Source organism: Dermochelys coriacea, chromosome 2, assembly GCF_009764565.3.
Source record: "Dermochelys coriacea isolate rDerCor1 chromosome 2, rDerCor1.pri.v4, whole genome shotgun sequence".
Taxonomy (NCBI): Eukaryota; Metazoa; Chordata; order Testudines; family Dermochelyidae; genus Dermochelys; species Dermochelys coriacea.
The window spans coordinates 5,609,553-5,625,859 of NC_050069.1; the positions used below are offsets into that span (position 1 = coordinate 5,609,553).

At 48.0% G+C, this 16,307-nt stretch overlaps 1 protein-coding gene across 7 annotated transcripts in view; it reads left to right on the forward strand.

Annotated features, from left to right (window-relative positions):
- Positions 1-10,357, forward strand: part of TOP1MT (DNA topoisomerase I mitochondrial) — a 52,312-nt gene extending 41,955 nt beyond the window's left edge. For 6 of the 7 annotated variants that reach the window (XM_043507238.1, XM_038393419.2, XM_043507240.1 and 3 more), the window contains 5 exons: positions 919-1,033; positions 1,898-2,025; positions 3,216-3,310; positions 6,580-6,729; positions 8,820-10,337. In XM_043507238.1, the coding sequence (XP_043363173.1) occupies positions 919-1,033; positions 1,898-2,025; positions 3,216-3,310; positions 6,580-6,729; positions 8,820-8,922 (591 nt within the window). In that variant the 3' untranslated portion in view covers positions 8,923-10,337. Of the gene's footprint in view, positions 1-918; positions 1,034-1,897; positions 2,026-3,215; positions 3,311-6,579; positions 6,730-8,819 lie in introns of all 7 variants that reach the window. The other variant, XM_043507242.1, reaches the window with a different exon arrangement.
- Positions 10,358-16,307: the final 5,950 nt, after the last annotated feature.

The following is a 16,307-nucleotide window of genomic DNA, read 5'->3' on the forward strand; positions in this document are numbered from 1 at the left end:
ACAGAGCCAAACCTTTCCCTCTCCGATAGGGCAATTGGCTATTTCCTGAGGGCAGCCATGCTGTCAGAAATGGCCTACATCCACCAGTTTCCGTGGGGGTAGCCTGAGCCACCCTTCAGAAAAGAGGCTAAGCAAGGCTGGGCCTTGAGACTGAGGGCCTGCTTCTCTGGTGCTCTCCACCTGTGCAGAGTGGGGGTTTAACCTGACCTTTCTGACGTGCGAGAGGTTTTAACACCTCTCAAGGTGCAGGGCAATTTAAAGCCTGGCCCAGAGCCTTCTGTGGTTTCTCTCCTGGAATCTGGCTCCTGCTGAGTTATGTGTTAGCCACCAGCCCATAAATACACGCTAACGAATCGTTTCCATTTCTGTGGGCACTTCAAAGACTTGTGAGCCGCCCTCTCCCATGCCATCTCAGCTTTTGTACCCAGTCTGGTCCCCTATGCTGCATTCATCCCCTGCAAAAACATTGTGTCTTCAAATGTGTGTTGTTTCCATGGGAGGGCTCTTATCTGTGAGACGAAGGACACCTAGCTAAGTAATTGGGTCCTACGACAGTTTTTGACCCCCCAAGCGCAAACACCAGTGGTCTTGGTGTTTAGTATCTGCTTCTTTTGATGGGACTGTGAGTCCGTGTGGCTCAGCAGTATAAATTCAAGCCGACGTTGGACCTGATCATTAGCTAGTGCAGATCCATTGAGTTCAATGGAGGTATGCCAGTATACTCCAGCCCGTGTACTCACCAATTTCAGAGCTGATGTGCAAAATGACAAGAAATCTATGCACTTCTGCGCTCCTCATCACTGTAGTTTTTTGTGCCTGAAGTCTGCCCGCTTACAAATAAAAGGGAAATTGAAAACCAAGCACTTTATTTTCCCGCTTTTTACTAATTTTCCCCTCTGCCTTGTCTCTTTTTTTCAGACAACAGTCTTGAACAAACATCTTCAGGATTTGATGGATGGGCTGACAGCCAAGGTGTTCAGAACTTACAATGCTTCCATCACTCTGCAGGAGCAGTTGAAAGCACTCACAAATGGTAAGAGAATGTTTCCTTCAGCAGCTTGTGGAACTCATGGCCACTTGAGGCAGTGGAATCAAATGTCACATGCCCATAGCAGCATGCAGTTAATGTGAGTTAGGTTGAAAGGTATCAAGCCTCTGAGATACCAAATGAGTGTAGTAATAGCCAGGAAGGGAATATTTTTTGCCTTTGTTGCATAGTGGATTAGTGGTATTACCTTGGGCCTATTGTTTTGCCTTGCTCTGAAATGTGAGTTGTTAGCTATCTCTGGAGGCAAGATAATGGGCAAACCCTATGCACCTCCGGGCCCTCTTTCCTTCTTCTGACTTCTGATAAATCATAGGGTAGCCAATGATTTTAGTTTATTGTTCATTTATTATGTGATGTTATGATTAACATGTCATATTTTATGTAATTATTGTATGTTAAATAGAGTTAAGTTGTAGGATTATAGAGGTATAAGATTGATCAGTGTGTAGTTGATTGATTTCTGTAGTTATAACTGGTGCATGGATGTGTATAGAAATTGTGTACGCTGTGACATTCATAACTTTGTTGGCAACTTCAATACAATGGATGGAAGATAGTGGGCCATGTGATTGTCTGTGTTACTTGCCTGTGGTTTCATCTGTTCCTATGAGCTCTAGATCTAAAACACGCTGAGATAATTCTGTTTAACTTGAGGCTGTAGCTACCAGAGCTTAACCCTCAATGGTGTAACATAACGCTGCTAAAATGAACTTGCAATAAAAATAAAGGCTGCAGATAAATATGTATATCCTGTAAATCAGTTAAATTTTTTCCCATCTTGAAAGCCTGTAATTTTTACCCTCCCATTTCCTTTACCGGGTGCTTAATAATTACATTGTGTTTTTCCAGCTGAGGACAACGTAGCAGCGAAACTCCTCTCCTACAACCGAGCCAACCGAGCAGTGGCCATTCTGTGTAACCATCAGAGAGCCACACCCAAGAGCTTTGAGAAGTCGATGCAGAACCTCCAGGCCAAGGTAACAAAGGAAGGATGCTGATAACAGCCCGAAGAGTTATTTTTTCTGTGTATCAGATGCGTTTCATGGTTGCTAATCCTGACTTTGACCAGGTGCTGTGTGGTCTGGGGGAGTTTTTGTTTTGAAATTACTTACTGGGCATCAAAAATGATTTGAGGGTTGGAAACAATGCCTCACGGAGAGACTTGGGGAGTCATTCTGTTTAGCTTATGAGAAAGGAAATCAAGAGGTGGCTTGATTACAGCGTAATAGTGGGAAAATCCTGGGTACTAACCAGCTCTTTAATCAGAAAAAGAGCCGGTGGCAGGAAGCTGAAGCCAGCCCAATTCAAATTAAAAACTGGACACACATTTTGACCAGTGAGGATGACGGAACTCAAACATTGGAGCAAACTCCCATGGGAAGCGCTGGGTTCTCCATCTCTTGATGTCTTCAGATCCAGACTGGCTGCGTTTCTGGATGCTTTGGCCACACACGAGCGATTGGATGTGGTCCGGAGGGTAACCGGCTGAAATTCTATGGCCTGTTATGCAGGAGGTTGGATTAGATCTGTGAATTCAGGGTGCTTTTCCTTAGCCCTGCCGGACAGTCCAATTGATGTATCCCTTACATTTCTATCGCTTAATTATTTCAGTGTCTGAGCTCATTATCAGCTGTCTTTACTTGTTACACTGCCATAGATTAGAGTTTAAGGCCAAAAGGAACCATCAGATCATTCAGTCCAACCTCCTGTATCTTGCAGGCCATCAGCAGCACCCGGCACCCACACACCAAACCCAACAACCAGAATTAGACCAAAGTATCACAGCCCTCAGGAAAGCCATCTAGTGCATGTCACAAGCAGAGAACAGGAGGGGCTGAGGTGCACCAGTGCCCGAAACTCCTGCAATGGCCACAGCAGGAGTCGTGAGCTCTCTGAGCAGCGAGGCTGCTTTCTGAGACCAGCTCTGTCCATCTTTTTACGATGCGAAATGCCTAAAACCAGGCCAGCAAAAAGGGACTGGCATGTGTGACACGCAAAACGCTGGAGAAGGTGTGATAGGAAACCCAGGGTGGAGGTGACAAGGAAACCCAATAGCGTGTATGATGGAGACGAGATGGTAGCACTGGGTTGCCGTCGGGGTGGAAGCGGCGTCAGGCCTTCTCCGGGAAGAAGGGAAGTTCAGGGTAGTTTGTGTTTGTTTTCCCAGATCGACGCCAAGAAGGACCAGCTGGCCGAGGCGCAGATCGAGTTGAAAAGAGCCAAGGCTGATCTCAAAGCCAAAAAAGATGTGAAATCTAAAGCGTGAGGATCTCATTTATCACAGTCTTTGTTAGCACAGGGAAGCGGGCAGGACTGGGGGCATGGCTAGACTATACAATTAAGTCGACTTAAGTTAAGTCGACATACAGCCACCGCAGTAAATAAGCTGATTTTAACGTCCACGCTATGCTCTTTCTGTCAGCGGTGAGCATCCTGGCCAGGAACACTTGCAGCATTTTAACTGGCATTTTGAGGCCCTTGCAGCTGGAGCCCCGCTGCTTGGACCTGACAGCTGGAGCCCCACGGCTCAGGCTCTCCTCTCTCTTTTGCCCCCCCACCCTGACCAATCCCTCACCAGGCAGTGGGGCTCCGGCTGTCAGCCCCGGGTGGCAACATTCAGTGTAAGCACAATAGAGTGTCTTTACGGACATTGCCTTGATCTAACTGCATCGACCTGAGTGCTACGCCTCTCGCGGCGGTGGAGTTAAGTCCATGTAGTGGGTGAGTTACATCAGCAGGAGAGTTACATCAGCGGGAGCGACATTTTAGTGTAGATGCTTGCAGAGTTAGATCGAGGTCAGCTACCTTTTGGCGACCTAACTCTAGTGTACACCAGACCTGGGTGATATGGGATCCATGGACTGGGGAGAGGGATCGGTCTTGGTAGTTTTTCTTAACCTTGTTTTCAGTTTCTCCTGCCACTCCGAACTTAGAAGATCCTTGCTGTGAAACATCAGTGTGGGAGTCACTGGGGATCATCATGATTGAGGATTTTCTTACTAGCATGGCCTGCAGGTTAAAAATCAGCTTCTGACCTGGCTCTTAGGCCTGGAGCCTGCAAGAGTGGAGGTTGAGGGGGTTTCTTTATGGAAAATCATCCTGTATAAAGGCAGATTTTGGACACCTAGAGCTGCCCACCTTTATTGATGCTACTGCTAAAGTACTGCCCAGACAAGTGGCACATGCTTCAAGCTTCTTGTGGATAGAGACATTTGATCTGGCACAAAGTTGTGCCCTTGGCCGGAATAGGGGGTGAGGAGTAGGAGCACTGGCATTGATAGAAGGCACCTTTGCCATCCAGCGATGGTTTCAGAGCTCTTAATTGCTTCATGTCTCAGAGACTGATTTCCCTTCTGGGACTGGTTGTCATGGTGACCCTACTCTCGAAGATCACATAAAAACCCCAGGTGTTTTGGTCTGTTGAGCTCTGTCTTTTGAGATCCACCTTAGCGCCCTAACCAAATCCTCCTCGTCGCTATCTTAGGAACATCTCTAGGCTTCATGCCATGCGGTTTCATCCTGTCGATGCTAATCTATGCAGCGATTGGCCCTAAAATGGGTTATTGGTTGCTTCGTGGACTAGCAGATTGGATGCTGTGTAGGTCTAACAGGCTTGAGCACAATGCGGAAGCCAAAGACTCTTTCCAAGCAGTTGAGTCTTTCAATCTACTTCTCCATCATTAATCTTTACACTGGCTCCCACATCATTGTTACCGAATTTCCTTGCAGATGATGGAACGCTCTCCATCAAACGAATCCCATATATCCATGACCTGGTGCCGCCTTTATCCTGTAGCCTTTTATTTTTTTTTAAAGTGAATGTAGTAATGGGGTATTACACCACCGTGGGTTCGGCTCTGGCGGCTAGTTTCAAGTTCAATAGAGTGCAAGTCACCTTTGCTACTTGCTTCAGATATAGAGTCTCTAGGACACATAAAGACCCAGGATAGTGACCACACAGACATTCACAAGTACAAGGTCTAATCTGTTTTACAAGTTTTATTAAAGTTTTGATTACCCAAGCATGTAGAAAAGCTATACAGACCTATGCACAAGTTACAACTGTAGTTATACTCAAATGCTTAACTATAATGTTAGGGTCTGATGGGTCTCTCATGGCTTGATCATCAGTAGAGGAATGGTTCCTGCTGGAGTTTCCCATAGGGAGCTCAGTTTTCCCAGTCTGGCCACCCTTTTTGTATAATGTGCTTCTGTATAAACCTACATTCTGCGCATGTCCATAAAAGGGTCAACCTTCTTTTTCCTTATTGGTCTGATGTCCCCATGAAACTTAAGGGACCCCAATTTCTACAGGTTGTGTAGATTCTCTTTATTCTCATTAGCACTGATGCACCCTGCAGTTAGGGCATGTGTTAGAACAATGTGATTACCGGGTATCTTGTAAGCAAAAAAAAAAAAATTACTTTTACTGTTAATTTTTTGCAATATCTTCCACTGATGATGCCCTTAATTTTAGGGCATCGGGTTATTCTTCAGTCACTTATTTATGTCAGCATATCTTATCAAAAGGCCTAGTATGGTTAAGCTAAAATCTTACAGGCCTCAACCTGTAGGCCTTGCGTTTCAGCTATACTTACTTGGATGCCCAATGCATGATTATTCCCTTCTAACTACTGATCAATCTTATACTTCAAGAATCCTACAGTGTAAGTCTATTTAGCATACATTGATTATATATAAGATAATTAGGAGGCTGGAGCACATGACTTATGAGGAGAGGCTGAGGGAACTGGGATTGTTTAGTCTGCAGAAGAGAAGAATGAGGGGGGATTGGATAGCTGCTTTCAACTACCTGAAAGGGGGTTCCCAAGAGGATGGATCTAGACTGTTCTCAGTGGTAGCAGATGACAGAACAAGGAGTAATGGTCTCAAGTTGCAGAGGGGGAGGTTTAGGTTGGATATTAGGAAAAACTTTTTCAGTAGGAGGGTGGTGAAGCACTGGAATGGGTTACCTAGGGAGGTAGTGGAATCTCCTTCCTTTGAGGTTTTTAAGGTCAGGCTTGACAAAGCCCTGGCTGGGATGATTTAGTTGGGGATTGGTCCTGCTTTGAGCAGGGGGTTGGACTAGATGACCTCCTGAGGTCCCTTCCAACCCTGATATTCTATGATTCTGTGATAACGTTAGTTAATTATAACATCATACAATAAATGAACAATAAACTAAAATCATTGGCTACAATCCCTAGCATTTATAGTTGAAACCAGTGGGAGCTTTTCCACTCACTTTAATGGATCAGCGCCTTAGGTCTTAGTGACTGTTAAACAAAATCTCTGGGACTCGACTCTCGCGGCTGTGGCAAACCGGGGGTCTTGGCTCCTTCTCCTGGCTTGGTCAGAGCGGCAGGCTCCGTCTCTGTTGTTGAAGCTAGGTGTACGGCATATTTGCCGTACCGTATATAGGACGGCTAGAGCGCAGAGGGGCTGCACTGCAGCGTATCGCTCTGTATTTCAGCCCTGCTTTGTTTCCCTTTCTTAACGTCCCATCTGACTTGTCCCTGCTCTTCCGCCAGCACCGTGGAGAAGAAAAAGAAGCTGCTGGAGAAGATCCAAGAACAGCTGCTGAAGCTGAACGTTCAAGCCACAGACAAAGAGGAAAACAAGCAGATTGCTCTGGGCACATCCAAGCTGAACTATCTGGATCCCAGGATTAGTGTGGCCTGGTAGGCTGCTGGCTCTCTTCAGAGCTGTTTCTTTACCCTCATGTATGTCTATCCCATAGACTCGGAGCAAGCGCTGCCCACGCAGAATGAAATATCCACTTGCCCTCAAACATTGGCGCCAACTCCGCGAGTAGTCGGGCTGGAGCACCCATGGGGAAAAAAAGTGAGTGCTCAGCACCCACTGGCAGCCCCACTAATCGGCTCCTGCCCCCCTGCCAGCCCTCCTGCCAATCAGCTCCTTCCCCTCCCTCCCAGCCCCTCCCACCTGCCACAATCAGCATTTCAGCAGCGAGCAGGAGGTGCTGGGGGGAGACAGCTGGGTGCATTCGGGGAATGGGGCGGGACAGAGGCAGAGCAGGGGTGGGGAAGGGGTGGAGTGGGGGCGGGGCCTGGGGTGGAGCAGAGGTCGAGCATCCCTCGGGAAACGACAAAGTCTGCGCCTGTGGCCTCAAGTCTCTGCATCTGGGGGAAAGGGGGTGTTTTGCAGACAAAACCAGGCTCGGCAGGGCCAAGGCTGCCAGGAGAGGGGCCGAGTTGCAAAGCTGTGCATCCCTCAAAGGGAATGTCCTGCAAGCAGCTCTTCTTGTGTGTATGACAAGGGGAGCTTGAGCTCAGGCAGCTCTGCTCTCCCCTGCTGTGGCAGGATGGCCCAGGGCACAAAGGCGATCTCTCAGGAAACTGGGTCCCAAACCAGCCTCTGAAGGCTCGTCTGTACGGTGAGCCAGTGTGCGGCAAACTGGGGTGGGAATCTACAGTGCTGTAGCCTGCAGCCCTCTGACTGGCCTTATGGACCTGCTCCCGTGCGCTAAAAGTTGTGTAGCGTGGCGCCGGGGTCCCTACCGAATGGTCAGTGTGCAGCGGCCTTCCCTAAGTTAAAACCAACACCTTGAGTTGCACCCACTGGAAGCTAGTGCGGATCCCAGAGCGCCTGGTGTCTTGCACTGCTAGTGGGAAACTTGGCTTCCCTTATGTTTCTAGTCCTGTGGTATCTAAGCATTTCACAGTCGTTAATGGATTTATTCCTCCAGCACCCCTGAGAGGTAGGGAAGGGGTATCCCCCTTCTACAGATGGTTAGATGGTGATGTGCCCAAAGTCAGACAAGGAACCAGGCTGAACTGGGAATTGAACCCACATCTTTTGAATCTCAAGCCAGTCTCTCATAGGCCAGAAGGGACCATCATGATCATTTAGTCTGAGCTCCTGCACATTTTAGGCTACAGACCCTCACCAGCCCTCTCCCGCAATAGGCCCCTGCTGAGTTACTGATGTCCTCATGGTTTAAAGACTTCACGTTACAGAGAATCCACCATTTACACTCATTCATACCAGCAAGTGACCCGTTCCTCATGCTGCAGAAGAAAATTCCTGGGGAAAATTCCTTCCCACCCCCAAATATGGCAGTCACTTAGACCCTGAGCATGTGGGTGAGACCCGCCAGCCAGACATCCAGGAAAGAATTCTCTGTAGTAACTCAGAGCCCTCCCTATCCAGTTCCTGTCTCCAGCCGTGGGGGGTTTTTGCTCCTGGCAGTTGCAGATCGGCTCCATGGCATTGTAGGCCGTCCCATCGTACCATCCCCTCCATAGATTTATCAAGCTCAGTCTTATCCACTGGCCACCCTTCCTCCCTCCATTACAGTGTGTAACAGAAGACTAAAAAGCCCAGTATGCTGTATAGTGCTGTGAATGGGGAAGTGATGCCTGCCACTCATAAAACTGTGGGTTTCAGAGTAGCAGCCGTGTTAATCTGTATTCGCAAAAAGAAAAGGAGTACTTGTGGCACCTTAGAGACTAACAAATTTATTAGAGCATAAGCTTTCGCTGTAGCTCACAAAAGCTTATGCTCTAATAAATTTGTTAGTCTCTAAGGTGCCACAAGTACTCCTTTTCTTTTTTCATAAAACTGTGGTTCTCATACCTCTGTTATCTCAAAGCATTTATGTAAAGCTAGAGAAAACCCACAGAATCTGAAAACATTAGCAGTTACCAGTAGATAAGAACCCTTCCCTGACAGGGTGTTGAACTGGCGGAACTAATAGCAACCGACGCCTTCCGCTACCATTCAGCGTCTGCCCTGTGCTTGCCCGCAGGTGTAAGAAGTTTGGAGTGCCCATCGAGAAGATTTACAATAAGACCCAGAGAGAGAAGTTTGCGTGGGCGATTGACATGGCTGATGAAGACTTTGAGTTCTGAGAATGGGGCTTCCCACTGAGAAATGGAAACCCATGTTACCTCTTGTTCTTCTGGCAGCTTTGGAAGTTTTTATATATTGGGGAAAATGCGTGTAATGGAAGAATTTGATACATGTATATCATGTCTTTTTTTGTATAAAAAGAACCCCCGAGTTTAAATCGGAAACACAGGTACCACTCCCAGTGGTACTAATCCTGACTACAGTGGCCTTGTATATGAACTTTCAGTTTCTTCTCTCTGCTGCCAAGTGCTTCATGTCTTCTTCCCCCTACGGTTCTGAGATGACAGAGGTTAGGTACGAGTCTTAAGTATGCAGTATAAAACTACATTAGATTATCTAATCCCATCTCCATTCTCTGTATCAGGGTGTCTCTACCTTCGCACTCTGCCTGAAAATTATCTTGACAAGAAACACTAAGAAATGATAGTGCTGGAACCAAGCAATTGGGAACACTGAAAGGAGCTGTAACATGACCAAAGGGGTGTAGCAGGAGTCCTGGGTACACAGCAAGAAGGGATAGTCTACAGATTTCTAACCCTGTCTGAGCAGGAGTAAGAATTACAGGATATTTTGTTTTCTCTATTCTTTGGGAGGGGAAACTGGTTCGGATGCACACACATAGTCATGGTGATCTATAGGAAACATTCGGTTTACGGAGGGAAGAAATGATTGAAAAGGCCAACCAGCAATTAGGGTTGTTATACAATAGATGGTTGAAACCCAAAGTGAAAATCAAGTTGATTTGAGCAAAGCCTGCTCAAATACAACTTCAATGTATAACCTTGGTCTAGCAGAACCGTTCTCTGTGGCCCTGATCCAAAACCCACTGAAGTTAATTGATGTTTTTCCATTGACTTCAGTGGGCTTGGGATCAAGCCGCAGCTATCTTTAGACACCATATCAGTTGATGCAAATCTCACTGCATCCGTTCACTTTCATATTGTGGAAAGGTGTCAGGTTCATGGCAGGGGTTGGAAATGCTAGGTAGGGATCATGGTTTTGCTGTAGAAGTGACAGTAAGTGGCATGCGACTTCACTGACTGAGTCCATGTTTCTCACTGCTCTGGTGACATAGGGCAGCAAGCTGCCCTCACCACAAACCGGATGGGGATCTACTGTAGGCAAAGTACAGTAAAACGAAGATATTTGCCATATCACTTTTGATCACTTGTTTTGATACAAAGCACAAAGTTTTTTATGGATCTTGCAAGCAATAAACCTGAAAATACTTTTGTCAGTAAACCTTTGTATGCACATTAAGGGTTAACCCTTCTATCATTCAGTGGATAAAGTCCATGTCACTGCGGTCTGGAGGTCCTTTTCTGCATGTTGATTTTCAGACCGTCGCTCATGTGTTAACTTATTTAAGTTCTCATTTCTGTTTGAAGTTAGGTGCTTGAAACATTTCATTAAAATCTGAAATATTTTTGGGTACATTGGTCCTCTCGTTTATCCAGATAATCCAGTCACAGAATCCAGTCAGGAGAAAACTGCACTGGTAGTTGGTCTCTGGGGTGGTGATGAAAGGGCTGCCTGCAAAAGCGATGCACATGCAAGTTTTTGTGACGACACATTTGAAAATAGGGCTCTAAAATGTTAACTTTGAGAGGGTGTTGGACGGCGGTAAAAGCAGGAGAGAGGACTTGTGTGCAATTGACCACGATCTATTAGGAAGCAGGGACTTTGGGTTTCTAATCTGATAGTTGGATAGGTCCCAAAGTGATTTTGCTAGTTCGTGTCTGGTGGATACATGTCTCCTACTAATATAAATAGGACCTTACCAAATTCACAGTCCATTTTGGTCAATGTCATGGTTTTAAAAATCGTAAATTTCATGATTTCAGATATTTAAATCTGAAATTTCAGTGTTGTAATTGTAGGGGTCCTGACCCAAAAAGGAGTTGTAGGGGGAGGCTTGCAGTGTTATTGTAGGGGGGGTTGTGGTGCTGCTACCCTTACTTCTGCGCTGCGGCTGGCGGCGACGCTGCCTTCAGAGCTGGGCGGCCAGAAATAAAGGGAGGCGTCAGCTGCTTATGTTGTGACACTTCCTGGACGTGCCAAGGGCTGGGATGCTCCTCGCTACCACCTGCCCTTAGCGTGAGGGAGTCTTGTCTGTGCCTGCCAGGCACGCTGACGCCCCCAGCCACAGACACGCACGCACTCCCCCCCTCAGCCTACGCTGTCCCTCGGCAAGTTAGCAATAGGCACACACCAACCCCCGAGCCCTCTGAGCATCCGTCTGTAGCGTCCAGCCTCAGAGCCGCTGGACGCTCCCAGAATTCCCAGTGCCACAGGTCCCAAAGGAGCAGCACACACAGCTGACCAGTGGCACGGCGGGACCCCGCTGCCCTGAACCCGCAGCACGTAGATTGGCTCATGGTAAAAGCCTGACGACGTTTATGTGACAAAGGAAGAAACTGGAGAAGACGCAAAGGGAGCTAGTGGCCTCTGAGGGTTACAGACAAAGTCAAACCATAACACGCAGGCTAGAGCCGAAACGCCGCAAACAAGCTGCCTTCTCGTCTAATACAGGCTGCTTCCCTAAAGTGCTCCTCAGGGCGCTTTTCACCCAGGCTGGCTCAGACCAGAGGTGCCAACTTTCTAATGTGCCGGGGGGTGGGAGGGGAGCTCCCCCTAGCTCTGCCCCAGGCCCTGCTCCGACTCCGCCCCTTCCCCCAAGGCCCCACCCCACCTTTTCCTGACCTTGCTCCTCCCCCCCAGTGCTTCCTGCGCGGGTGGGCAGGAGGGGATGATGGGGGGTGCTAAGCCCTGGAGCACCTGTGGAGTCAGCGCCTATGGCTCAGACCCTCCTTTCATGAGACCAAGCCTGCCGGCAGCTTGTCTTCTCAGATGCAGCATGCCAGGGCATTCCTTTGCACCCCTAGGTATGTCAGGCCATGTCTACACTAGCGAGCGCATGGCTGTACCAATGCAAGTAACCGCGCTCCTGTAACCGCTCTGTGCCTGTGGGAGAGAGCTCTCCTGCCAGCAGAATTAAACCACCGCCAATGAGTGGCGGTAGCTATGTCCGTGTGAGAGCTGTGCAGAGGGGCACTTATGCCAGTGAAACGTATGTCATTCAGGGGGGTGTTTTTTCACACCCCTGAGTGACAGAAGTTTTGCCAGCATAAGCAATAGTGTAGACATGGCCTTGTTCTTCTGTAGGCTTGCCCTCCTTCCCCCGCTGCTTACCTCTCCCTGTTAATTTCTTCTCCAGGAGTCCCCACAATTGCTTCGCTTGACTCTGCCTTCAAGTAGATTTCCACTGTAAGCCACACAGTGGACAGCCAGGGAGCTGTGTGTGTCCCACCTCCTGCCTAGTGGGCCCGGTCTTAAGGCATGTACCTCTGGCAGTCCTGCCCTTTACTTCAAGGCTCTAAGAACATGATTTCCAGTATATGTACATAGCTCCTTCCATATTATTTGCGCACACATCTGGCAATGCGTGTGATGCCCACTGTGATACAGGCGTTTGGTAGACACCTTACATCACACTCTTTAGTGATCTAGTATGAAGACCCAGGGGATCCCTGTAACTCTTATGCAGCTGTATGCTCTCAGCCAGCTGGCATTCTGAGGGCCTTTGGTCACATATGTCAATCATCTTTTTTGTGTGCTTTGATTAGCAGTGAAATAATTGACAAGACTGACATTTTACATAGTCATCATTAGGTTTCAGAGTCAATGCGCTGAGTGGCACCTCACTCTGGCATCACGAGTGAATGGAATTTAAGTTGTGAGTAGAGAGTGACTTTACCATCAGTCATTTTCCAATCCAAAACCTGTTACAAATAGCTAGCGATTGCTTCATTATTACCGGGTCATGGGAACTTCCCTGTACCTAAGCCACAGGAGGCAAGTCTCTTGAAATACCTGTTGCACTTCCTAATAACTTTCTAAATAGAGAACTGGAACTGTAGGGTGAGGTTTCTCCTTTGACGTTGCTGAAGTGAAGCTGTTGCCCTGGGAAAACAGCCATGGCTAATTCATGTGTTTGTTCTCCAGCTAGAACCTGTTCAGGGTGGGGCTAAGAAGTGATTTCAGTCATGATGGGCTGTAATACGTCAACTGTAAGCCCCTTGGGGCAGTCTGTGTTTGTACAGCACCTTGAACGGTGCGGTTCCTGGTCTATGATTGGAGCTGCTAGCTGCTACCACAATCTAAATAATAACAGGCAAGTTGGTTTCACTCTGGAATGCTGAAAATCGCAGCCCTCTTGCCCTGGCTGTTCACAGTCAGATATGGTAATATACATGGCACGTTCTCCTGTGCATGAGAGGCGTGCCTATACAAACCTCCAAAGCCTCCACTATCGTCCTTCAAACTCACCTCTGCAGCGACGCCCAAACCCCCTTGACAACGGCTAGGAAGTTGTGCAGTACCTCACGGCAAACTGGCTTGTCTCCCTGTTAGCTTGTCCTCCGCCCCTTTTATGTCCACCTGTTGTTCTGTCATCATAGGCTGGGCCTGTGAGCAATTTGGAACAGGGGCTGTCATTTTAGCTACATGTGTGTACAGTGCCTAGCACAATGGGGCCTCGGTCCCTGACTTGGGCCTCGAGGCTCTATGGCAATACAAATAATCAATAGTTATAAATGCCCTATGCAGGCCTTGCAGTGGGGTTGGGTTGTGTTACTCCTTTAAGCAGTCCATGTGTTTTTCTTTTGGAAGGTACTAACATGTGAAGCCAGGCGGTCTGTGAACCCCAGTGTGTACAGACCCAAAATAATTCCTCACAGCACAGCCTGAAGTGCCCCCACATTGGCAAATGCCAACATTCCCCTTGGCGTTCTCAATCTAATGTTCAGAAATGGTGGTTGTGCCCATAGTACTTACGTGGCTCTTTTCTCTGCATTACCTGAGTGCCTCATTGTCTTGAGTGTATTAACCCCAATGACCCTCCTTTGAGGCAGGGCAGGACTATTAACTTCATTGCTGAGATGGGAAACTGAGGCATGGACCTGCTAAGTGGTTTGCCCAAGGGCACACAGGCAGCCTGTGGGAGAAGCAAGGACTTCTCTCAAGCCTTAGGTGAGTGCCTTTAATCATTGATCATTCCCATATTGTGGTCTGTGGGGCACTTGCTGGTTCTGGCTTCTCCCCCCTGTGTCACCTGCTAAAACACATTAATAGAAGCTAAAACCACACTTAATACTTTCCTAGTATCACCTTCCCACGTCAGCAATTGCTATACTTGCCGGAGAGATATTAGCTGGATGCAAACAGGAGAGGAGTGTCTTGTGGTTAAAGGGCAGGCTCAGGCCTCAGGAGACTGGGATTCAGTCTTCGGTCTGACACAGACTTGCAGCATGACCCTGGGTAAGTCACTTGACCTCTCTGCATCTGCAGAATGTGACTGGTAACCCTGTCCTGTCTCACAGGGGGGTTGTGAGGGTAAATTCATGAGCAAAGGTAACGGGCTCAGATCCTGCAATCATGAGCATCGGCTCAATGCCTACGAATAAAAGAGGAGGTGTCTGGGGCAATCTCAGCATTAAGATCATAGGATGGAAGGGACCTCAAGAGGTCACCTCGTGCAGGTGAGGCAGGACCAAGTAAATCTAGACCATCCCTAACAGGGTTTTGTCCAACCTGTTCTCCAAAACCACCTATGATGGGGATTCCCCAACCTCCCTTGGCAGCCTATTCTAGAGCGTAACTACCCTAAGTTTGTTCCTTATATCTAAGATGTGGGTCGCACTGTGAAAGAGTTCGAGAACTGCTGGCTAACGTGAGCAGACACAATTTGGTGGGTTGCATCTCTTGCTATCCTTGCACGCAATGAGCCTGGGAGCAAACTTCTCCAGGGAGTTATTTCAAGTGAACATGTCTGAGAGCCCTGCCCAGGTCATTGCAATGAAGCTCTAAGGGCTTGGCAGAAACACACATAAACAGTCACAGTCTGCAAGGTCTCTGGCTCAAGGGGTAACGTTTGTATCGAGAAATCAAGATAAATTCAGAGAAGCGGCAACCAAGAGTCAGAACACCTTGACTTGGGGCTCAACCCAGTTCTGTGACCCTGGATGGAGACCCTGACCTTCCCAAAGGGAATTCTATCCCCTCTGTTGTCCCAGCAGCCCATGCCCTGTGCAAAGCAATGCTGATGCCTCTCTCCCAGGGGACCCTGTCAGTTGACATGGGTGGTCATTTGTTTTGCTTTGAGAATTTGGGCTCGATAACTATTGCTCCATGCTGGTGTTCTGATGCAATGCCAGAACATCTGCCCCTTGCTGAGCACGTATGGGGCTGGGTGTGTATTAATTGCAGTGCATAAAAAACTGCCTACAGATGGCGCTTAATTAGAAGGCTGTCCTTCGTGTCTTACATGATGTTTTACCTATTACCAGCTATACCGACACGCTCCCTGCGGCGTGAGATCGCACCAGGTAGTAACATGCATTTTCTTACCCACAGCATGTGGAGGTCTCTTCCTTTACTGAGACCCCCACCCACACCCCGAACACCACATCCTTGTCCTCTCTAGCAAGTGGACATGTGGGTTTGACTTAACTCCACATGCAGCATTCCCCATTAGAATAGAATAGAATATTAGGGTTGGAAGAGACCTCAGGAGGTCATCTAGTCCAACCCCCTGCTCAAAACAGGACCAATCCCAATCCTTTCACTACCTGAAAGGGGGTTTCAAAGAGGATGGCTCTAGACTGTTCTCAATGGTAGCAGATGACAGAACGAGGAGTAATGGTCTCAAGTTGCAATGGGGGAGGTTTAGATTGGATATTAGGAAAAACTTTTTCACTAAGAGGGTGGTGAAACACTGGAATGCGTTACCTAGGGAGGTGGTAGAATCTCCTTCCTTAGAGGTTTTTAAGGTCAGGCTTGACAAAGCCCTGGCTGGGATGATTTAACTGGGACTTGGTCCTGCTTTGAGCAGGGGGTTGGACTAGATGACCTTCTGGGGTCCCTTCCAACCCTGATATTCTATGATTCTATGATTCTATGATCCCCAACTAAATCATCCCAGCCAGGGCTTTGTCAAGCCGGGCCTTAAAAACCACTAAGGATGGAGATTCCACCACCTCCCTAGGGAACCCCTTCCAGGGCCTCACCACCCTCCTAGTGAAATAGTGTTTCCTAATATCCAACCTAAACCTCCCCCACTGCAACTTGAGACCATTGCTCCTTGTTCTGTCATCTGCCACCACTGAGAACAGCCGAGCTCCATCCTCTTTGGAAGCCCCCTTCAGGTAGTTGAAGGCTGCTATCAAATCCCCCTCACTCTTCTCTTCTGCAGACTAAATAAGCCCAGTTCCCTCAGCCTCTCTTTGTAAGTCATGTGCCCCAGCCCCCTAATCATTTTCATTGCCTTCCGCAGGACTCTCTCCAATTTGTCCACATCCCTTCTGTAGTGGGGGGACCAAAACTG